This window comes from Podarcis filfolensis, assembly GCF_964270895.1.
Source record: "Podarcis filfolensis genome assembly, chromosome: 14".
NCBI classification, from domain to species: Eukaryota; Metazoa; Chordata; class Lepidosauria; order Squamata; family Lacertidae; genus Podarcis; species Podarcis filfolensis.
This window is the reverse complement of record NC_139616.1, coordinates 23,511,729-23,535,616: the sequence shown is the minus strand read 5'-3', so window position 1 is coordinate 23,535,616 and position 23,888 is coordinate 23,511,729. Positions and strand designations below refer to the sequence as shown.

At 45.2% G+C, this 23,888-nt stretch overlaps 1 protein-coding gene across 9 annotated transcripts in view; it reads left to right on the top strand.

Moving 5' to 3' along the window:
- The window catches only part of CHD2 (chromodomain helicase DNA binding protein 2), a 65,380-nt gene that overhangs the window by 4,620 nt on the left and 36,872 nt on the right, over nt 1-23,888 (top strand). For 2 of the 9 annotated variants that reach the window (XM_083586136.1, XM_083586144.1), the window contains exons 3-8: nt 11,935-12,154; nt 13,309-13,395; nt 14,052-14,117; nt 19,902-19,963; nt 22,312-22,437; nt 23,078-23,227. In XM_083586136.1, the coding sequence (XP_083442262.1) occupies nt 11,935-12,154; nt 13,309-13,395; nt 14,052-14,117; nt 19,902-19,963; nt 22,312-22,437; nt 23,078-23,227 (711 nt within the window). Of the gene's footprint in view, nt 1-11,934; nt 12,155-13,308; nt 13,396-13,602; nt 13,954-14,051; nt 14,118-16,335; nt 16,451-19,901; nt 19,964-22,311; nt 22,438-23,077; nt 23,228-23,888 lie in introns of those variants that run through there. The other 7 variants (XM_083586140.1, XM_083586139.1, XM_083586141.1 and 4 more) reach the window with 7 other exon arrangements.

Below are 23,888 nucleotides of genomic sequence, written 5' to 3'. Positions count from 1 at the left end.
TGGGAGCACCTGCAACAAATACTACCTATACATAAGAAGTTCCATGAGGCTGCACAACCTGACCCTAAGTATAAGTTAAAGAAAACTTGCTTCCAAGTAAACATAGTTGGGATTGGGTTGTTACTTGAAAGTAAGCTCTGCTGGAGTCCTGGTAAACAGTACACAGGAATGGGGTATTCAATAACACATGAGAGGAGTCTTCATAATGTTACGATTTCTTACAAATAGCTGTTTGAGACTTGTCTTTTGTGCTGTTCGAAATGCATGCTCACATCGCAAATCCTTCGGTATGGCAACATTTATGTTTTCCTCCATGCACCACAATCTATAAACTAGTTAAGACTACACAGTTAATATAGCATTTTTGTTATGCCCGCTAACGCTCTCCCTGCAGGCTGGGGGCTTTTATTTCCAGAGCAATTAATTTCTCATTAAAGCTGTAAGCAGTAACTGTAAGCTGCATCTTGCAGATTTCTGTTAACAAGCACATTCAGCTAGTGGCGGCCATTTTATGAAGCACCACTCCTATTTAAAATGAGGATTTTTAGCTGGGGACAATGAGCAATGAGAGTGGAGGGGAGAGGGAGAGAATTACTGGCGGGGGAGGGGGGCCTTAATATCTCTTGCGGTGTGAGGCGCGAAGCATTTATTTTGGGGGAGAATATACGGGCTAGGGGGGTCAGATCAAAATAAGAAAATGCTAAGCATTTTACTGCAGGTCTGCTTTGTCACAAAATGGCTGTTCCTTTGTGCCGCATAGCTGACAGACATACTGCATTGCACTGTGTACTCTTTTTTTTTTTTAGCACAGCAGGAAGTTGCTGGTGGATAGTTCAAAGGCCATCTTGGGCTGGACGAGAGCTCTGGTTGGCTGCCGGCTCACTTGGAAACAGGAGGGTCAACAATGGCAGAGCTCTGTGTCAGCCGGAGCCCTGCCTTCCTGGTGACATCACGGTACTCTCATATCTCACAGCCAGACAGCTTTCTGCCTGCTCCAGCCAACCAGGGCGGATTAGAAAGAAGCCTTTTGCATGCAGCGTGCTCACTTCTTCCGCGGTGCTGGAAAGCAAGAGGCTGAGAGCAATGCAGCGCTTAAAAAGCACGAAGCTTTTTTAAAAAACGAAACAAAAACTGTGTGATGGCAAAATAAAAAAAGGATGTGCGTCTTCATAGCCAGCGGCAACATGACCAATAAACCAGAATACACCGCTAAAAAACGCTGGGTTTTCCCTTGAGTAATCTACTTCCCCTTATGCTCAAACCATTTTTGGAAGAATAGCAAGAGAACGGCTTTTCAGGCAACATACTTTTTGAGGAACGAGCTTTTTTTCAGGCTAGAGCACACTTCGTCGGCAGTCTCGTCAGATATTGGGGAGAACCCAACCATTTCTCCCTAAGCTATTTTGCTTTAATGGGTACAGAACGTGTGTATGTTTAACTATGTCTGATCTGGCTGCAGTTTAACAAAGGAGAACACAGTCCTTTATACTGGAAGAAGACTGCTATTTGGGGCAGCCTCACACATTAGATCAAATTTAAACAGGGATTTCACAACAGGAAGGTTATGTTAATACCCTATAATCCCCGGCACCTGGCCAGGTGTGGAATAATTCAGGTGAAGCACTTTTACAAACATTTGCTGAAATGTTTCAAATTGAGATTTCATAATGACATAGGTGTATGCATTCACAGCTGCTGAAAAGCCACATTGCCTATCCTGGAAAGCTCATAATTTTGGAGGTGTTGTTCCCTCAGGTGTTTAGGGAAATGCATTCTATATATTTTACACATATTTCCTCAAAATAGGTGATGTTCCCTTAACAATTCAAGCCAGCTGGTAGTGCTTTGGCAACCTTTGAACTGAAAAGTTTGTGTTTCCTGTACTGTGAACTCTTGCTACTTAATCCCAAACTTTTTTGTTTTGGATCCTGTCTGGAGCTCCATTGAACTTTCTGAATCATTGCAAAACTCACCCTGATCTCTCCTTTACACCAGAGGTTTACCTTGTGAAGAGTATAGGTCAGAAGAGTGCCTGTGAAGAACATATTTAATGCAGTTAAAGATGTAAGAGATCTGGAATGTCACAAGACTAGTGTTTGTCTTCCGCCTTCCTCTGACTTCCCCATTGTTTGAGATGTGAGTCACAGATGGCCTCATTCTTGCTGTTTGCAAGCTAGCAATTGCTGCTAATTAATGTAGAAGCAGCCCAAGTAACTGGATCTGGTTTAATGAAGAGAAAAGGAATGGCCTCATTCTGCATAACTTTAAAGTGCCATTGTCTCTTATGCCAATGAACACAAGTACAGGAAAACAAAAAAGCCCTTGCTCTGTGTACACAAATAACCTGATTGCAGACTGGCAGGTTTTCAACTTGTGTGCCCTGTAACCCTGCCTCAATTTGTAATTGTTCGGTCATCAAAACTGTTCCCACCCCCAAATGGCAAAATATGGATCCGAGTTTTTAATTGCTCTATTAATTTTCATCCGTCTTGTGGGCACTTCACCCATGAAATGGTAAAAGCCAGTGGGTGATATTCAGTAGGTTTGTCTACTCTTATCAGGACTATTTTGATGTATTGGTACATGTGCACCTTAAATCTGGTAGGCTGCTCGTCTACAAATGATTCATTGCTTTCCAGGCACATTTGCCTAGGCACCTGGGTAGTTTCCATCTTTTTGAGGTTTAATTATTTTTAGCAGACCATGCCCACAGCGGCTCACATTAAATATTTTTTTAAGAATCAACAATTAATCACCAGGCATGCTGACGGTTTCAAATAGGACAGAGTCAAAAAGTCAGGTTCAACACTACAGTGAATAGAGAAAAAATGCAAATTTCAAAGGGAATTTGCATCTGATGGACTCTAGTTATGAAAGCTTGTGCCACAATAAATATGTTAAGCCTTTAAGATGCCACTTTTAAGGTTTTAATGAAGTGCAAAAGCAAGATCAAAAACTGCAGTGAAAACAAAAAGACTAGCTAACCAAACTCCCAATTCCAGTGCTGGTCTTGCTGAACTCCAGGGGAGCACAGAAGAGTTCAGTCTGAATGCAGGTAAGATATTGTCAATTTGGAGGGAAGATAGGCTGTATGCCCGAGTCCCTTCTAATCCCTGGATCCAGCAAGGGTTAAAATCTAAGCAAGGATTAATTTGTTGGAATAGCCAGGCCAGCTTCTTTGTAATGGCTCCCTAAGTATGGGTCATTAAGGTAACAAAGGAAGTGGCTCTGTGCCAGAGGCGAAATAGGTGCCCCCCCTCAACTGGCTGGTAGTTAGAAATACAAAGTCCAGAGTAGAAGCTAGAAGCAGGAGGCAGGCGGAAGCCTGAGAGACATGCTTGATTTTTGCTTGAATCCAACTCTCTGGCTATGGAAGAAGCAAGACCACCTTGGGGTGTTAATGCTTTCAGCACCTCCAGCATAGGTTTAGGTTGTATATGTGTGTAAATAAGCCATATATCCTAAATCAGGCATAGGGCAACTCGGACCTCCAGATGTTTTGGGACTACAACTCCCATCATCCCTAGCTAACAGGACCAGTGGTCAGGGGTGATGGGAATTGTAGTCTCAAAACATCTGGAGGGCCGAGTTGGCCTATGCTTGTCCTAAATACACCACAGTCTCCTCTGATCCTCATTCTCAGGAAACTGAACCCTGGGTAGGCACCTGAAATCGCCCACTACTCAGAGATTGGGTTGGCATGCAACAATACATTGGGAATGGGTAGTGAGCTAGCTTGTTTTCACCTGTTTTCACTTCAGGGAGACCCTTGTGGCATCTGCAAAGTGGGCATCCTGGGAACATAGGGAGCTACTCTAGGCTGATTTTGGTTCCTCTAGTTTAGTATTGTTCACTCTGATCATAGAGCATAGAATGACTGGTAGCAGCTCTCTGACTTTCCGGGCTGCGGTCTCCTGGCAATGCTGGGAATTCATCTTCTGCATTCAGAGCAGGTGTTCAGGGTTAGGCTTAACTCTACAGCAAACCTGGTGATGTGGGTTTAATGGAAAATTATGAATTGGAAAATTGTCCCATGCAGATTAGTCTAATTTGATTAGGCAACGTTGCGTCGGGAATTTTCCAGCTTATATTAGTAACATTTTTGATGCTTCAGAAAGTGATCCAATTTAGCAGGTTTATTTGTGTTTGGCAAAACTTCCAAGTTTGTTTAATGTTGTATTTGCAATCACTGTGCATTTATTGTTCCTAAAAAAATACTTGCACCACATGCATGAAAACAGGAAGCAACCAATGAAAATGGCAAAAAAAGGCAGATCTGTCTCAAGGATGCTGAATAGCAGTGCTTTTTATTGGTGGACATTCATAAAAAGTGTTACTCTTCAGCTTCTTTGAGATTGATTTGCCTTTTTTTTTGTCACTAATTGTGAAATGACCCCCTCCCGCCCATTCCATACTATATGACCCAGCTTCCAGTAGAAGTGCTTGATTGTGGGCTGTGACCCACACCAGTGTTGCTTCCTAAAGGTGGTGAGAGGTGTGGTTTTGTGTGTGTGTGTGTAGAGATGGCTCACATTTCAGAAATTATGCTTAACCCTACTCAATTTAGTTTCCCTTCCTATTCAAGAAGACAAGAGTTTGCAAGATTCTTGTGAAGAGTTGTGGTTTGTGGGTAGGTCAGATTCTTAACAGGGCCAGTGATGCCACAGACCAAAAACTTGAAGAAGTGATACAACTTCTTTAATTAGGATTATAGTTGCTCAAGATTCTGGCTGTGAGTTTCTGCAGTCATTGAAAGCAAGATTATTATTATTATTTATTTATTTTAAAAGCTGAATTTCCTTGGTTTGGGTTCGAAGAACACAAAGTTGTACCAAGTTAACATTTTCCACGAATTTGTGTGTGTGTAACTTTGAGCCTGGGTTTTATCCACCTTCAACGTGCGTTCAAAGCAAATTTTCACCCTCAAAGAATTCTGGGCAATGTAGTTCACCCCTCACAGAGTTACGATTCCTAGCAGCCCTTAAACAAACCACGCTGTCCGGAATTCTTTGAGGAAAAGAGTGTGTTTTTAAAATGTCATGTGTACCCAATTTATGTCACACCCAGAAATTGGTTGCATTCAGTTACGTTATACTCAAAAGTAGGCCCACTGAAATAAATGGGCCTAAGTTAATAATGGCCGTTAATTTCAATTGGATGCAACCCCTCCCCATCTACCCCTCCCCATGCTTATGCCTGAAAAAAGTATTGTGTAACTTGAAAGTAAGCTCTCATCTGTTGGGATGCTCCCCACCCCCCATCACATTGCTGGGAGAATTACTTCATCTTTTGAGTCTAAAGTAGCCTTTGCTTTTTCCTCTCTCTTTCCTGAGTGTGAACTGGGAAGAGGCTTCCTATTGACATTGTCAGAGATGCTCTTTAATCATGGGGGGTGGTGATGGGCCATTATGCTTGATCTCTTTCTTTGCTGCACTTTTTGTTCACTCAGTAAAACATCCGTATCCCTAGCAACCTATTATTCCCTGATGGAGGCCACATTCACAGGGTTAAATCCAAGCAACTCCCCCTCTGGATGTTGAAACTCCAGATGTCACAGAACAACGGAAATCTTGTGGCCTTGCAGCAAAAGCAGCCTGTGGGGGCGTATGCTCGGGAGTCAGGCCCCTCCAGTTTGCATTCAGTGGCTGTCTGGGAACGGGCCTGTGTGATGTATTAGGAAACTGAAAAAGAGGGTGAATATGAGGATCCTAGAGGGTTTTTTGGGGGTGGGCGGGCACAAAGGAAAACAGTTATGAGAAAGTTTCCTAAAAGCAATGCAAACCATGAGAAAAAAGAGTGCTGTGATAGTGTGTTGCATGGGGAAAGAAAAGTTTTTTAGTCTTCAAGGTTCCGCAAGAAATCTCTTGTTTTTGCTGCATGACACTAAGGCCACATTCATACATTTAAAGCACCGTGATACTGCTTTGAGCAGCCAGTTGCTTTTACTGGGGTACTCTGAGAATCATAGCTCTCTGATCTACACCCTTCATAATACACAGTTTCCAGAATTCTTTAGGGGAACCCATGGCTGTTTAAAGTTGCATCACGATGCTTTAAATGTATGGAGTGAATGTGCCCTTGCTCTGCTGATAGGACTGGACTAGATGGGGGCAATATGGCAAAGGAAGGGTCTTTTGAAGAAGCCAGGCTTCAACTCTTTGGAAGCACATCTCGCTGGAAGGGATAATCTGTGGAATAAGATGGCCATTTTGAGAGAGCCTTCAGGTGTCCTTGGAGGAGAGAAGGGCCATCATCACTGTCCTCTGCAGATATCAGCTTAGCAGGAGGTCCATTCACACAATACAGGAACCAGGCCTTGAGCTTTGTGGCATCTGACCCTTGGAAATTCCCTCAGGTTAATTACCAGACAGAAGCTGTATCTGTTACCTTTTCTGTACCTTCTGAAGACAAGCCTTTTAAGTCAGGGGTCATGAACCTTTTTCAGCCGTGGGCCGGTCCACCGTCCCTCAGACCAGACTATATTTTGAAAAAAAATATGAACAAATTCCTATGCCCCACAAATAACCCAGAGATGCATTTTAGATAAAAGCACACATTCTACTCATGTAAAAACACCAGGCAGACCCCACAAATAACCCAGAGGTGCATTTTAAATAAAATCACACATTCTACTCACGTAAAAACACACTGATTCCCGGACTGCCCACGGGCCTTAGGATGCCTACGCCTGTTTTAAGTGGAGATGTTTATCCTAGTCTATATCTGCTTTGGAATTGTCATTAGTACGTTTTATGTTTTTGTTTCGTCAGTTATGGATCTGCAGCCCTGGCCTCCTTAATAATAATGATGATGATGATGATAATCATAATCATAATCCTCATCGTTCAAGCTGGCTGAGGCCGATGAGTTTTGGAGTCAAACAAAATCTGGAGGGCACCACTTTGGCTACCCCTACCAACCAAAGTTTGAGTTTAGTACTTTACTACATTTTCAGATGAGTATACATAAACAGAGCAACTTTATTGTGGATGAAATTGCTCGAGAGACGTGTTTATGAAATGCACTCAGAGATCAGGCATGTGCACCAACACTTTTAAGTTTGTTAATAGCAGCTTCCTGCAGTTGAAGGGGAAATCCCCTTTTCTACCAAAAGATGCATCACAGAACTGGGTGTGTGGCTAATTTTGCAGGTCCTTTGACTGCTCGGTATGTGGTTTGTGTTAGGAAGCTGAAAACCCTTTAGATTTCTCTGGGGAGGAAAAGTAGCTTCATTGTCCCATTTAAATCTTGCCTGTGGCTCTTGTGTTTGGCAGAGGCTGAGCCTTTTCAAATGCTGTCTATTTTCCTGTATTTACTTTAAAAACCTGTTGGTCCTTAAGAAAAATTCTAAAACATTTATTAGTGCAATATCTTTATTAGATCAACCAAATGATCACAAAATACTCAAAATATTTGCACACTATTTTTGGGACATTTTTGGTTGGTGTAATAAAGGTATTGATTGCCCTAATAACTATTTTGGCTTATTTAGTGTTGCCCTATTTCAAAAAGTAAAAACCAGGGCATCCTGAAAGTTGTTAAAACCCCCCCAAAATTGGGAAACCCCCCAAAAATTTTGTAGTACCACCTTTCGGAAATCCCCCTCCGGACGTCAATTCTGCCTTTGAAATCCTGGTAATATGTGGGAAAATCCGGACCTATCCAGCTCTAGATCATTTATTTTAGGTAGCCCATTGAGATACTGATCTACCACAAAGTAGCCCATGTATATTCTAATTACGTTTACCCCACTTCTCCCTAACACGGGTTGCCACCGACCCAGAAAGCACACACTCTGGTCTGCTCTTACGCCTTTAGTATCAGATTGATTTGTATAAATTGGAAAATGGAGATATTAATCTCTGTGCCATGAAAAACTCCTGGTAATTCTTACAGATCAGTTCACAGCTAGGAGGGTGCCAGCTGAAACTTTGGTTACTCTACTTTTTGCTTGGCAGCACCAACTGATCTCTAAGCTGGCATTCCCAGACCCTCTTCAGCAGAGGCATAGCTAGGGGAGGCCGGGGGCACTGGGTGCCACACTGTAGAGGGTGGCACTTACCGCGGGGCCTGCAGCACGCCTGAGCTGCACGTTTCTCCTGGGAGTAATGCAGTGGCTTGGGTGGTGTGGGGCTTATGTCTGCCTGCCTTTTCGCTGCTCAAAAAAGTGCCGCAGGCCTGCAGGGCGCTTGTGCGGAATGTGGTTTGGACACTGGGATTCTGGCGTGCCCTCACCTGTCCCAATTTGGAACGTCACAAATGTGCTGAAGAAGAATAATCACTAGAAAAGTGCCTCTAGGCACATGCAGAGTGCATTTCCCTCGCACTTGAGCAACCACAGCTTCCTGCATTGCAGCTAGGATTAGGAAGAAAGGCCTGAGGATGAAATTCAAGCCCCAGGGTGCTCTATGTGGCCCTCAGAACTTTCACCAGGTGGCACCCAGCACTGGCCCGTTTTTTTCCACACTCTTGGTGACTGCTTCTGTCTGGTTGGAAAATGTGTTTGAACTCTGATAATGCCTCTTTCTTGTCTGGATGGAAGACACAAGAGGGATGTCTTTGTGTAGAAACCAGCCTCTGCCCAACCCACCACTGGTGTGTGGCCAATGAAAGGTTGCCCAGAAGGTAATATGGCCCTTGGGCTGAAAACAGTTGTCCCACTCCTGTTGTAGGTAAACAAACAATGGCTGGGCACATGCTAGCTTCTTTTCCCTTGTGAAACGGAACAGTTGTGTTTTGATAGGTTTTTAAGGTGTGGCATAGCTAATGTGGTGACCTTCAGATGCCGCAGGACTTCAGTGTCCATCATCCCTGGCAACTGGCCATGCTGCCCAGGGTTGGTGGAAGATGGAGTCCTATAGTATCTGGACATGGAAGTCCAATAGCGGGCCAGGATCATTCAGTGTGCACCTTAAAGGGTTACTTCTGTTAATTTGTCAACTAGCCAAGGGGTGGCAGCAGAGGTGTTGCTTAGCAACCAGGTAGAGTTGCATGATCTTCACTGTAGTAGCATGTGCCCTGATTGGTTGTATAGTTCTGAGGGAGTTTTACCTCTGTACATTTGGTTGAGTACCTTCCTTCTATGTAAAATACCTGAACTAAGAAAGAAAATCTCTTAAAACTTTCTCCTCGGATTGTACTGTTTTGTTCATTTTCCTCAGTTATCAGGTTTTCTTCTCTATTTAAGTCCTAACATTCTGGAGCTCACTGCATGGGCTGCCCCTGACCTAGTTTTATTTACTGCCAGTTTTGATATGTAACATCCTTTAGCCTTGCTGCCTGCGTCCATGACTCCCGCTCCTGTTTCACCCTCACAGCAACCCTGTGAAGTAGGTTAGATGTACGTGATACCCAGGGATCTTTTTGGAGAGTTTGAACACAGCTCACTTTGCTCCTTGTTCCAACACTCCACTTCTCAACCACATTGCTTCTTTTACTCTTTCCCTCCGAAGACCTCGAGACTTCATGTCAAACTCAGCAGCCTTACATATGGAGAGTTTGGGGGACCTGGGGTAGCTCAGTGGAAAGAGCATGAGACTTTTACTCTCAGGGTCATGGGTGCAAGCCCCACCTTGGACAAAAGATTCCTGCATTACAGAGGGTTGGACTAGATGACCCCCGTGGTCCCTTCCAACTCTACAATTCTATGATTCTGTGTCTCAACTGAATCAGTCAAGACACTGAGGATTAAGCAACTAAACATGGGGGGGGGGACTCCCCTGGTTAGTTCAGAACACTTGATGATCACAATAAAGGAATCAAGGGCAATTGGCAGGCCCCAGCCCACCGGCCGGTGTGTTGGGCGATCTCCAGTCCTTGGATCAGTATGAAACTGCTAGCTTCAGAAGCTGGGCACGCACACTCAGCAGAGTAAATAACGCTGTGCAACAGAAGTGGCAGGGAGAGGCTGTGTTGAGCGTATTTATACACAGTTTATTCAGCATACATCAGGACAAAAGGAAAACATGTCTTCTCCCCTTCATGTCCAAAGCAAGCAGCATAGGTGGAAGTTCCCAGCAAGCTCTGCTGGAGTGTAAACAGGCATGTGACACACTACAATCATGCCTGTACTTAAGGTGGAATGGAATATTCTAACAGGAGGGCTTAGGAACATATATTTGTTGCAGTTTGAATATCCCCTTCTCTAGTTCCCCCAAAGAGGTAACGGAGGGAAGTGCCATAGTTCATTGGTAGAGCAACTGCTCTGCATGCCAAAGCCCAGGCTCGGTGCCTGGAACACCCTCTTGTCTGAAACCCTGGAGAGCTGCTGCCAGTCTGTGTGGGCAATATTGATGGACCAATGATCTGACTTGGTATAAGGCAGCTTCCTCCGTCTAGGAAAGGGTTGCAGTTCACTGGTGGGGCATCTGCTCTGAGTGCAGAAAGTTGCAGGTCCAATTCTCAGCATCTCCAGGTAGACTAGGAAAAACACCCACCCTCTGTTTAAACAGCTGGAGTCAGAACTCCTGGCACTTTGAAGAGCCTCTGTTGGTCAGTGTAGACAACCCTGAGCTAGATGGACAAACTATGAGGTAGCTTCCTTATTCCATGCTCTGAAACGGCAGTGAATACGTAGCTGCTGTCCAGTTCAGCAACTAGTGTGATGCAGGCAGTTGTCCGAATCCTCTGCACATTTTTCTGGAGACCATCCTCTTCTTAAATTTGCCTTATGTCCTCTCAAGTGTTTTTCAAAGGCCCTTCTGCTTAATTGTGCTTTTCACAACACACTTCTTCCCTTTGGGTTATCGGTGAAGAAAACAACGCTGGGAGATCTATAAGATGGTGGAGAGAGAAGCAGAGAATATTTTAAAATGGCTTCTGGCTCTCTGCCTCTGGAGCTGTTTGTTTCTGTTCTCCCCGCCACCTCTCTGCCTGAGTACCTCTATATTGCCCTCTGCCAGCTTCCCAAAGAAATGCATTTTGTGTTTTTGACCTTTTCCCTCTCATATTAAAATAATTCAACTTGTCTTTTATTTTTTTAATATTGTATTAAACCCTGCTAGAATAACATTCCAACCTCTGTGCCAGATATCAGTTTAAAGCCATTTCGTATTTTAGCCACAAATCTTTGGATTTGAAGTATTTCTTAGTTTATAACCTCCCCCTCCCCCTTTCTTAAAAAAAAAACCACAAAAAATGCAGTTGGCAGTGGTTCTTGAACTTTCTTTCTCTTTGGGCCACACTTTCAGGAGAAAAAAATTGCTTGCAGCACAACAAATTTTTATTGATGAGAAATACTTTGGAAAGAAACAACCCATAGCAGTGTTGGATTTTGAAAAGATATCTATCTGTATTCTGCAAATAAAAACTATATTTTGATGCTATACTATCACGTACCCACTTTAGCAAAACAAAAACAAAACAAGGCCACCAAGAGCAGTTCAGGTTTACAATCAAATACTGCCTTTCCCATGGAAAACGAGCGAGGTCCCAACCAAAGAAGAATGGCAGCTTAAAATGATGCAATATGCGCAGCTTGCGGACCTAACTCATAGAATAAGAGAACAAGAAGAACATAGGTTTAAAGAAGATGGACAATGTTTATTGAATATATGGGGGGAAATTGTGTACATTCGAAAATGTTGGCAGCATTAAGATAAATTCAACAGTGTAAATAAGTTTTGATGGATGTAATAATGGAATACACTGAATGGTTTAGTTTATATAAGATATGCAGGGATTTATGTTACGCAAAATGAACCAGGGAAAGAGAAGAAGGGAAGTCATTGATATTTTATGGTAGTCCAGCAGCATCTGAAGCGCACTAGGTGACTCACACCTGCTTAAGAATAATAACAACAATAACTTTATTATTTGTACCCTGCCCATATGACTGGGTTGCCCCAACCACTCTGGGCAGCTTCAACAGGTCTTAAGTGTGTGAACTTGCAAGATGGTTGACAATGATGAAACCCTCTCTTCTTCCTCCACAAGTCACTCAGCATCAGAAGAGGCCTCGGGGTCTGACTCGGCCAGCCAGTCCGACAGCGAGCAAGGAAGCGAGCATGGGAGCGAATCCAACAGCAGCTCGGAGACTTCCGAAAGCCAGTCGGAATCCGAAAGTGGCTCGACGGGCTCAAAATCTCAGCAGACGCCTCTGGAAGCCAAGGAGAAACCAACATCCAAGAAAGAAAGGCTAGCCGATGTAAAAAAAGTATGTTGTTCCCTTGCTGGTGGGTATGTCTAACTCATTTGGGTAGCCTTTGGCGGAGGTGGCAAAGCACAGCCTGGTCTCTTGCCATCTACTACAAGGTCTTCTGTTTCCGGGGTTTCAGGTTTTGGTTTGATATCCTGATATTCATCTGCCTTTGCCAACCTGCTGGCTGTGGCTGATGGGAGTTGTAGTCCAAAAGGTCTGGAGGGCAATGACTTGGCAAAGCCTGAATTGTGTACCCTTCTGGATTCTTTTGTGTGTCGTTGGAATTTGGCTGAGTTGCCTCTTTGGTACCGCTGAAGGAAATTCTGAAAAGAAGGGACAGTTTGATTGGAAGGTTTGCAAAGAGCTAGTCATGATGCGTTAAAATAAAATTTAAAAAGTGGCAGGGAAAAGACATAGAATGAGGAATGTATTAAAGGTCTGCAGAATTAGAAAGAGTTTGTAGGAAATTCTATCTTGAAGGAGAGGTGAGCTTGCAAAATCCACACACTCCATGCTATTCCTACTTTTGTTAGATAATAATTTAAGGGTTTTTCTGCTGGATCAGGCGAAAGGCCTATCTTATCCAGCATCCTTTTCTGACAGCAGCCAAGCATTTGCCACTTTTGGAAGCCACAAGCCATCCTTGAGTGCCGGCGATGCACCAATATAGGGGCAGAGGCAAGGAGCTTGTAATCAGTCTGTGGAACTCACTGCCACAAGAGAATTTTGTTTATTCATTATTTATTTAGCATATGAGTGATGGCAGGCAACCCATCTGCATGGCTTTAAAAGCAGATTGGACAAAATCACAAAGCCTTGGTATGTTAGCTGTTACTGGCCGTGATAGTGGAGTTGAACCTCCATGTTGTTGTTTTTATTTTGATTATGTACTTTGCGATTTTATATTCTGATTTTATCCTGTGAATCGCCCTGAGACCTGTGGGTAGAGGGCGGTATATAAATTCAATAAATAATAATAATAATAATAAAGTTCTTTTGAGTACTGATCCCTGGTTGTAAGTGAGAAGAGGAAGCCATTGGTGTCTCGCCATTCTCGCTTCTAGCCTTGCAGAGTTCTTGGGAGCATAAGAAAGAGGGAACATCTGTTGACTGCCCTGAATCCATGGATGAAGGATGCAGTACAAATGTGATTATGATTTATTTTGCAGATGTGGGAAGAATATCCAGATGTTTATGGGGTGAGGAGGTCGAACCGAAGCAGGCAGGAGCCCTCGCGCTTTAATATAAATGAAGAGGTAAGGGGAGGGAGGATAAAGAGGAGGGGAAAGACATTGGGAATGGCCAAGCCATTCTGTTCAGTGTTGCCTTTGAAACACAGAGGTGGCGCCATGGCAGCTGCATTTTTCCATTGGACGTGCCGTGCGCCATTCCTGCAGTCTGACCTGAGCAAGCAGCGCCCATGGAATGCCCCTGAACTTTCAATGTTATGGTTAAAAAGTTCCAGTTGCACAATCCGAATTGGAAGTCTGATGTGGTTGTGATGTAAATGCTGGGAAAATGATTGCAGGAACGGCTGTGCGTGGAACCTCAGAGGGGCACCATTGAGATGAATTCATTTTGTGTGTATGTAGGGGTGTGTGTTTGCATGATGTTTCGTTTCACTAAACCATTTCCCTCCCTTTCGCACCTGTAGATAATTAGTCATCTCTTGAATTCAGTGCATGAAATGAACTCAGTTTGGGGTTTTAATCATCTGTTGGCTGAGACATTTCTCTCCTTCCCTGCCTTCCATCAAATTCTGCTAAGAACAATGTGGTTCTGGAACTTGCGACCTTTTATTTGCTGTCCATTTTGTGAGTTGCTTTTTCCTCCCCCCTCCCTTCAATATTCCCCCACAGCCTACCAATTTGTAAGGAGGGTAAGCAGTGGTTTCGCCTTCTGTTTTTTACAGATGGAGAAAATGAGGCTCAGGAAAGTTCAGAGTCACACTGAAAATGTCCAAGTTGGAAACCCAAAGGTAGGCACCTAAATTTATATTCAAGCACCTGAAAATATAAGCGGCACCCGCATCTCCCATTCGGGAGTCCTCTGAAAATGGGTCCATTTATGCTTGGGTGCCTATATATGGATTTAGGTGCCTAGCATCAGGCACCCACGGTTGAGAATTTGTCTCAAAATGCAAATTATTGTTCTTGGCCACTTGCGGCCAACTCGGAGCTGAGTTTTGATTAGATTTGGTTTTCCTCAGTGTGCAACTTGATAGCACACTGACTTGTGTTGCATCTCCAGGGTCAAAGCTGGCATGCATCTAAGGACCAGTTGCTGGGGTGCACAAGCGAGGGAAAGTGCTGTGGCATTCATATCCTGCTTGCAGGCTTCTCAGATGCATCTGAGAGCATGTTGCAGGACTAGATAGCCTGTTGGTCTGATCCAGCTGCCAGGCTGTTCTTACATTCATAAAAAAGGTAGTGCCAGAGATTGTCTTGTTTCCTACCTTTTTATACAGTCTACCTGCCAAAACCCTCGAGGCCGTTTACATTTTTATAATAAGCACTTCTGGATTTAAGATCTGACCATCAGGACAAACTCACATACTAACACATAAGGTCAAACACACACTTGTCTATTCAGGTTAGGGATAGGGAGCCTGTGGCTCTCCATATACTCCTGGACTACAACTCCCAGAAACCCTGACTATTGGCCATGCAAATTGGGGCTGATGGGTGTTGGAGTACAGGCAATTCCCTGTTTGTGTGGGAGTTGCGTTCCAGGTCATGGTTTGTGTTGGCGGTTGCATGTCAATCGGATTCACACAAAATAGCCTTTACCTGTATATCAGCATCTCGAGGGCCACAGGTTCTCTATCCCTACAGTATATATATCTGCATTCTGCAGTGTTTCTCCCGCTTGACTGCCCAACACTTTCCACAAATACCAGTTGTGTTTTACTCTGTAAAAGCAGTATGCATGGGGTGTTTGTGTGTGGACGCAAGGAAAGTGCTTAAGCAAATGCTCCCCGCTATTGTCCACCCAACTTCCCCTCCTTTTTCTGCTGCTCTGGGGAGACCCCCCCTCCCAAGTCCCAGATGTGGGTGGTCCAGCATCCCTTCCTCTTATTGCCTCACAACAGTAATTAAGCAACCAAGCGTCCTTTACAATGGTGCTGCCTGCCAAGTGCCAAAGCCTTAGAGCTGCCTCCGTGTTTTGTTTTATAACTTTCACAATAATGGTAAGCCCGTATTCTCATTTCCCATATTACAGAAGAGGGAAAACAGACTTGCTCACTGAGTGAGTTAATGGTGGAGGCAGAATTTGACTCTCGGTCTCCTAACCATCACACTGAGCCAGGTCTCAAGATGCTGGCAAAGAGATGCACCCCGTTTCCATACTAATCAACCATGGCACCCATTTTTCTGCAGTACTCTGTGGCCAGATTGTTGCTCCCTTCCTGTCCTATGATACTTAGTGATCCTACTATCATAGATGGTGCCCCCCTCCACTTCAACTCCTCCACCTCCCAAACTTACTAGTTTTCATTATGAGATGGGAAATGAGAAAGCCAAGAGACGCTTTGCAGACCATTGTAGTTGTTTGCTTTAGGAGTGATCAGGTTGCCTGTGGCCCTTCAGAGGCTGCCAGACTTCCAGCCATGCACACAGGACATAAGTGAACAATGAGATAGTGAGGGCCACACAAGAGATAGTGAGGGCCACCAACCTGGATGGCTTCAAAAGAGGATTAATTGAAGAAATGGCTATCAGTGGCTACTGGCCAGGATGCCACAGTATGCCTCTGAATACCAGTCACTGAGAAGTGTAGAGAGGGCTGTTCCATCCAGGTCGTGCTTGTGTGCTTCTCAAAGGCATCTGATAGGTCACTGTAAGAACAGCATGCTGGTCTAGATGGGCCTTTGGCCTGTTCACCAGGGTTCTTATCTTCTTAACTTATCAACCCTGACCATCATCCACATTGGTGGGGGCTACTGGGAGGCAGATTCCAAGAAAGTCTGGAGGGTGCCAGGTTCCCCATTATTGACAAAAATCCACAGATCCTCCCTCCCATAGCTGTCAACTTTCGCCTTTTCTTGCGAGGAATCCTATTTGGAATAAGGGAATTTCCCTTTTAAAAAGGGAAACGTTGACAGCTATGTTCCCTCCCCGTCCCCCAAGAAAGGTCAGATCCAGTGGGCTGTTAGCATGCCATTTATGCCAGCTTTTGTTTCCCTTTTTCCCAAGTTCTGCCAATACTAGGCTCTCTCTGTAACGATGGCCCAGCATGCACTGTGCTGGTGATGTCACACCCACCTCAGATCTCCGCTGCAGACGAAAGCAGCGCCCTCTAGGGGCTCAGGTAAGTCCTGTCCTTTTTTTGTTTTACAATATTATGTGGTCTCGTAACTATTGGGCCCATTTCCTCCATTGCCATTGGCTATGCTGTAAGACAAAGAGTTGAAAACGGAAACAAAAAAATACACACATATGTGTCATTCAGTAGGAAACTTTTGCTTATACCACACAATATTGTAAAACCCAAAAAAGAACGCTCCTCTTCCCTTCTGAAATGGAGGTGGAAACGCAGAGTAGGCCCATAGCTCACCACATGGAACAGAGACTTCCTTCCATGGAACAAGGAATGGGGAAGTTGTGCTGACGCACAGTTAAGAAGTTGTGGGAGATTTACTGCTCCCTCGCTCCTGCCACCAAGCGATGGTTTGGCTTGGTGTTGTGTCCCAACCTGGGTTCGGGATTGGTCTCACTTCAAAGGAATCGCAAGCAGTAAGCCAAGAACAAATCTTGGTTGCAGCTTGTGGTTTGTTTGGAGCGACACAAAGCCCAGCGCCGGGTTGGGACATAGTGCTAAGCCCAACCTGTGCAAGTAGCGAAGCGGCTGCAGTTTTGTCACTGTGCGCCAGCATGCTTGCTCGCTTGCCTTAAGCCATAGTTTGCCCCGGCGCTTTGTGGGAACCAGGCCAGTATGTTAACACCAGCCTCCTTCAGCCATGGATGGAGTTCAAATCAGTTAAACCGAGCTGATGCAAAATTTCTGCATGTAGACACTGTGGTTGCTAAACAAGAGGCATTTAGGCTGTTCTGGGAATTCTGTCTCACTTTATGTTTTTTAAACCAACACCATTCAGCGAAGGAACACCTTCACCTGTGTGAATTTGCACAAAATCCCAGAAGACATGAAACATGTTTCTAACTGGAACATAGATGAGATGCTGGGAATACATATTCAGTCTTCTCTTAGCTGTCTCCCACCCCCAGGTTCGGTATCAGGATAGTCTCCTTATCTGATTGGAACAGGACAAAAAGGGGCACTTAAACTCCCCCCCCCCTTGGGCAACTTTCTAATTGAAATTGCCCCCTCCCAGTCCATTTCCCGCTGCTGTTTTGCCCATGTAATCCTAGAAGATCCCTTGCTGTCTTACCTCGTTTGTCTTTCATTTAAAAAAGGTGCTCTTTTCTTCATTATAATGTACACAAAATAAAAATGAAGGAGACAACACCTACAAGCAGGCGAGGAGTCGTACAGGTGGAAATGAGGCCTGAAAAAGTCTGAAATAGACACAACGGGTGTGTAGGCAAATGTTGGGGAAGGTGGAGCAGGACCCCTCTCCAAAATAAGCCACAGAATGAAACTAAGCTCTTCTATGTCCACTAGCAGTGGTTTAATTATGCTGGTATGTTTTGGATTAGACCTCAGGACCTCTAAGGTTTTCAGGTCCACACCGGCCACATGGCTGCCACTTTCTTCTCATCTCCTCTCCTGCCCCACCCATAGTGACGTGACCCTCCACTTTTGTGTGGGTGTGGGCAGTTGGGAGGATTCTGCAAGTGCCATCTTAGGACGGGCCGGGCACGAGATGCCCTACTAGGCTTCTTGCCTGATGACAAAGCCCTGAGTTCAGCCTCTGGCCTCCAGATACTGTATTTTGGATGACAGCTCCCTGATAGGAGTGGCCTTAGACAGCCAGGACCTGAAGCAAAGCTTGGCCTGAGACCGGCTTTTGTTGGCGAGGCTCTTATCTGCAGCAGTGAGTGCCAACGAAGGGTGAGACATGCCCACCAGCACAGCACAGAGGCTTCGTGGTGATCGGTAGCTGGCAGGTGGGACTGCCTCGTGTTTTGGGGCAGGGAGCATTGAAGTTGACAAGCCTGGGCCTGTACGTTGGTGCATGTTGGTGCTTGCAAAAGGGGGCTTGCTTAGGGTTGGCTGACATGTCAAGCATTAGCGGTTCTTGGGAGGTGAAGGTTGCTTAAAGTAAGCAAATGGTTCACATCACAGAGCCATAGAACTGTAAGGTTGGAAAGGACTCCAAGGGTCCAGCAGCTCAACTCCCAAATCAAGGATGTAAGTGACAGCGAATAAGCATGTTCCTTCGCCTTTGAACTCTGCAAAGCTCTTTTTCATTCTGTTTTGTTTTTTTTTGCCCCCGATGTGCCTGCTTCAAACCCCAGAGAGCTGCTGCCTACCCGTGGAGACAACACTGAGCTCTCACACCCCCTTCTCGACCATCTCCCTATCCCCTGTCATATGACTCTTGCTTCTGCCTCTCTTCAATTCCCCCCCCCCCCATGGTTGTTGATTGCTTTCTCAAGGATCTTGCCAGTACTGGGACAACTAGGGGTTTTTTCTTGCTATGGTGCTGTGTGTTTGTCCATTGTTGAGAAGCTACTTCTCTTTGCCTTTTAATTGCAAATCGCACTTGTATGTAACACATGCCCCCTTCTTTGGGGTCCTGCAGAGCAACGGTTGGAACTTTCTGGAGAGGGGTGGCTGACCCTCTTATTCCCAAGGGACAAAATTCAGCCCTGGAAAAGCCTTTGGGGGCTACATGCTAGTGATGGATGTGACCTCGCACACAAGCACACAAGAAACCCAGCTGACCTCCCCATCTTTGTGGATCAGCTGAGGAGGGTTTTTCCTTTTCGCTCTTGCTCATCAAATGATTCATCTCATGACAGGGGAGGGGGCATAATCAGGGTGCTCCACTGGGTGGAGATATTTCTGCCTACCCTAGTACTCTTTTTGCATTTATTTTTGCTACCACTGACAAAATTGGTATGTTCTTACTGGAGAAGAGAGGAGAGGCAATGGAAACAAATTGCTTGGGAGGCTGAATCGGGCCAGCTCTGATCTAGAGCCTAGCCTGTCACAAACTTTTTCAGACATGGAAACCCATGCCCCTTAGAGAGCTTGTCAGAGTCACACATGGGGAAAGGCCATAGCTCAGTGGTAGATCACCTGCTTGGTATGCAGAAGGTCTAAGGTTCAATCCCCAGTATCTCCAGATAGGGCTGGAAATGCTTCCTGCCTCAAACCCGTGGAAAGCTAGCTGCTGCCAGTCAGTACAGACAATACTGAATGAGATGGACCAAGGGTCTGACTCTATACAAAGACAGCGTAAAGGTTATTGATAGATTGCCTTGTGCACTTGTTTCTGTTTTGTTACTCATTTTAGTCTCCTTGCCTTTTGGGGTTTTTATTCCTTGCTGTGTACCTCCTTCTTCACCCATTTGTGCTCCTGTAGCAGAATAGACCTTTTTGGGTCAGGGCTGCAGGCGTTAAGGTGCTTGCCCAAATGGCAGATTTTTTATTTTTTTCCTTAGGCAAGGAGAGCCATCTTACTAGTGTTTTGTCCCGAGTAGTTTGGTGTTGCTGCTTTTGCAGTTTGGGTGTGAATGACGTCCATGTCCGACCACCATTAGCTGATTGTGAGCATTCAGCAGCAGCAAGGTTGGCCTCCTGCGACCAGCCTCGTTCATGGTTCCCCTTCCTCTCTCCTTTTTCGTTTAAGGGAAATAGCGAGTCTGAGAGCGAAAGCCCCAAAAGAAGAGGCCAAAAGCAAATGAAGAGAACGTAAGTTTTGAGGGCCCTGTAAAACTCTGCATCCTTATTTCTATGATTGATTAATCACATTCTAAACCACCACCTGAAGGTGACTTACACATAAGAATATTAAAAACAGCTAAGAATGCAAAAAACAACAAATGCATTTATAACAAGACTAAAACCCTAACAAATTGATCCTCATTGCAAAGGCCCATTTGTCCCGCTGAGAAAACCTGTTGGAACAAAAATGCCATCCATTGATTCCAGAAAGTACTGCTAGGCTGGGAGTGGGCTATCATATCTCAACAGGAATGCTGTTCCACAAAACATGGGCAGTCACACTAAACACCATGCTCGCTGAGTTCCTTTTTCAGGAGGGTTCTTGCCAACCTTTTATGCTTGAAATGTTAATCCCTCTTGAACATAGTAGAATCATAGAATTGTAGAGATGGGAGGGACCACAAGCGTCATCTAGTCCAACCCCCTGCAATGCAGGAATCTTTTGCCCAACGTGGGGCTCAAACCCACAACCCTGAGATTAATACAGCCACCCTCAAACTGGTACCCACCAGATATTGCTGGACTCCAACTCCCATGAGCCCCAACCAACATGGCCAGTGGTCAGGGATGATGGACATTGTAGTCCAGCAACATCCAGAGGGCATTGCAATGCACATGGCCGTATTCTTCATGCAGCCCACATATGAATTGTGTGTCTACTTAGAGCATCATTTGGGGCAATCTAGAGCAGAGGTAGCCAATGCCAGGTCCTCCAGAGGTTGCAGACTACAGCTACCATCATCCCTGACCAATGGCAATGCAGGCTGAGGCTGGCGGGAGTTGTACCCCATCAACAACTGGGGGGCACCACTTCGGCTATGCCTGCTCTAGAGCAAAGGTGGCTAGCCTGTGTTCTTCCAGATCAGGGTTTCCCAAACTTAGGTCTCCTCTCCAGCTGTTGTGGGACTACAACTCCCATCATCCCAAGCTAGCAGGACAGTGGTCAAGGATGATGGGAATCATAGTCCAAAAACAGCTGGAAACCCCAGTTTGGGAAACCCTGTTCCAGATGTTAGACTCCAGCTCCCATCATCCCTGGGCATTGAATGTGCTGACTGTGGCTGATGTGAATTAGGGTTCAGAAACATCTGGAGAACCACAGGTTAGTCACCCCTGTTCTGCAGGGAAGCCAGTCAAGCATTTTTAGGTGTGATAGCCTATAACATGGGCTATATTGTTTTAATGTTTCAACCTTATATGCCTGTCTCTCCTTCTCTAGGGCAGGGGGATCATATAGCCCTCCGGATGTTTTCAGGCTACAGCTCCCACTATCCTTTGATCCATTGGCCATGCTGAAGTCTAACAATATCTGGAAGGCTACAGATCTCCATTCATGCTCTAGATGCAAAAGGGGACATCTTCTGCATAACAGTTGCACAGAAGACAGAATTTTGGATGATGCAACTTTTACCTCACTCCTTTGGGGCAAGCTGCATCTGCTTACCCCCCCTCCCAACTATTAAAAGCAAAGGGCCCTTCTTGTTGTTGTTGTTGTTTTGTTTTTAAAAAGGAAAAAAGGCAGGGGGGAAATTCTAGCCAAAGGACTGGTGGTAATGTTTTTCAGTGCAGTCTTCCACCCAGGCCAGGTTGTGACCCACTTTAGAGTGCTGAGCCTCTGGCTGAAGACCAGTAACACTATATCAGTGGTATTTCTTAGTGTAATGATCAAATGGCACATAGAGCACATTATCCTAATGTGTATAATAGAGTAAAAAGAGTCAAATCAAGTACAGTCGTACCTCTGGTTACGTATCCTTCTGGTTACGTAAACTTCAGGATACGTAAGCAGCAAACCTGGATGTATATTTCTGGCTTTTTGCTGTGCACACGCAGAAGCGGTCCTTCCGGTTGCGGAAACCAGGAGCTCCGGAACGGATCCCATCCGCAACCGGAGATACCACTGTACATAAAAACGCCATAGAATGAAATAAAATGAGTGTCAACATTTTGCTCTGTTCACATCACAAACTCCAAAGAGGAAAAGTGGCAAAATGTCTGGGGTCAGTTCCTGGTGGGTTTTCCCTTGCTTGCAGCTTAGTACTTGGCCACACCGAGCGCGATAGATGCCTTTTGATCTGAGAGGAGCGAAAGGACATAAAACGCATCCGATCATCCTGGCAGATTTGACAAGAGGGGCTCTGCAAATGTTTTGTTGCACATCTCAGTAAAAAGGAGCAAAGCAAGGAGGACCTTGGGTCACCGACTCAACTTCTCCAGAGCTGCAGGGATGCTTGTGCTCCTGGCATGTTGTGTGTTCCCTCCAGAACTGGACATTATAATGATAACCCTTGTTGGCGCTTTGCTTATAAATCTAGGGAACGATGGAAGAGGGAGGGCTCTGAGGATGATGGTGAGGAGGAAGACGGACAGGAACAAGGCACCAGCGCAGAAAGCGAACCAGAGCAGAAGAAAATAAAAGCTCGGAGACCTGTCTTGAGGAGGTAAGAAGGGGTTGGGCGGGTGCTGTCTTCCTTGGGTTTTCTATGCTTCCCTCACCCACACATAGACTCTGCTTCTGGGCTCTTTTAACAAGCAGCCTGACCTACATATATGTTCAGGAAATGAAACATTTCCTGCCCTTCCCTGGCTGGGCTTGAGGCTCCCAGGGGAGACTGGGCTTACCTCCCCCTGTCCTCAACTGCTGCAGTTGGGCCCCCTTGCTCTCCCCAGCTCCTCTCCTCCCCGACACACCTCCCCTCAGTAGGAACCACCACCGACAACAACAACCCCACACAAATATAAAATGGTGGAAACAATTGTTGGGCTCCCATTAGCCCCAGACAGCACAGTTAATAGCCAGGGATGATGAGTGATGTAGTCCCAACAACATCTAGAGCAAACATAGGCAAACTCTGGCCCTCCAGATGTTTGGGACTGCAATTCCCATCATCCCTGACCACCGGTCCTGTTAGCTAGGGATGATGGGAGTTGTAGTCCCAAACATCTGGAGGGCCGGAGTTTGCCTGTGCCTTATCTAGAGGGCACCAAGGATGGGAATGGCTGTCCTTGCTCAGCTTCTCCCTTTGTATCCCACTGTCTATATAATACACACCGTGGTCTGTTTTCATGCTTGTTTTTTAGAGCAGCAAGCAAAGCCATTGCGAAAAAGGTCCACAAGCCCCAACGTGGGAAGAGGCGGAGGAAAACGGAGTCGTCTGAGGACGAAGATGATGATGAAGATGACGAGGCACCCAAAAGGCAGACCCGGCGCAGAGCAGCCAAAAACGTCAGGTAATGGCGGGCAGGAGCCCTGGTGCACGGAGAGCGACCATTTCTAGCTTTGTATATGGGCAGAAGCAGACCAGTGTCTGCATGTGAACCCCTGTGTTGTCTTCAGTCCTCTACTAAGAGTGTCCTCTTGAGAAAATTCCCAAAAAAATGTTATATTGATGGTATTTGATGCCTTGGAAAGTATTAAAAAATGTACAAAAATGTCCCAAATAATTGTTGGAGATGTGGGGAACCAGGTGTCAATATGTTCCATATGTGGTGGGTGTGTAAAAAGATTAAAATATTTTGGAGTGATACTTATTCGGAACTAAAAAAAAAGAGTTAAAGGTATCCCTTCTTTAAAAACCCAGAATCGTTTCTACTCGGTATAACAGGCGCTGACATTCCTCAGAACGTAAGAAAGGTTTCCCTATATGCTACAGTAGCTGCAGGAATATTTATTGCTACACACTGGAAAAGTGATAAAGTCCCCTCCAAATCAGAGTGGCTATTGAAGGTTGTAGAATATGCTGAGCTAGATAACCTTTCAGAAAGGATCAAAGATAAGCCAAAGCAGGAGTTCATCTCAAGTTGGGAAGTTCTCAAGAAATATCTTGAGAACAGCTGCTGTGACTTAAATTCTGTAAGAGCCTTTGAATAACCTCTGTAAATAATTTGTACA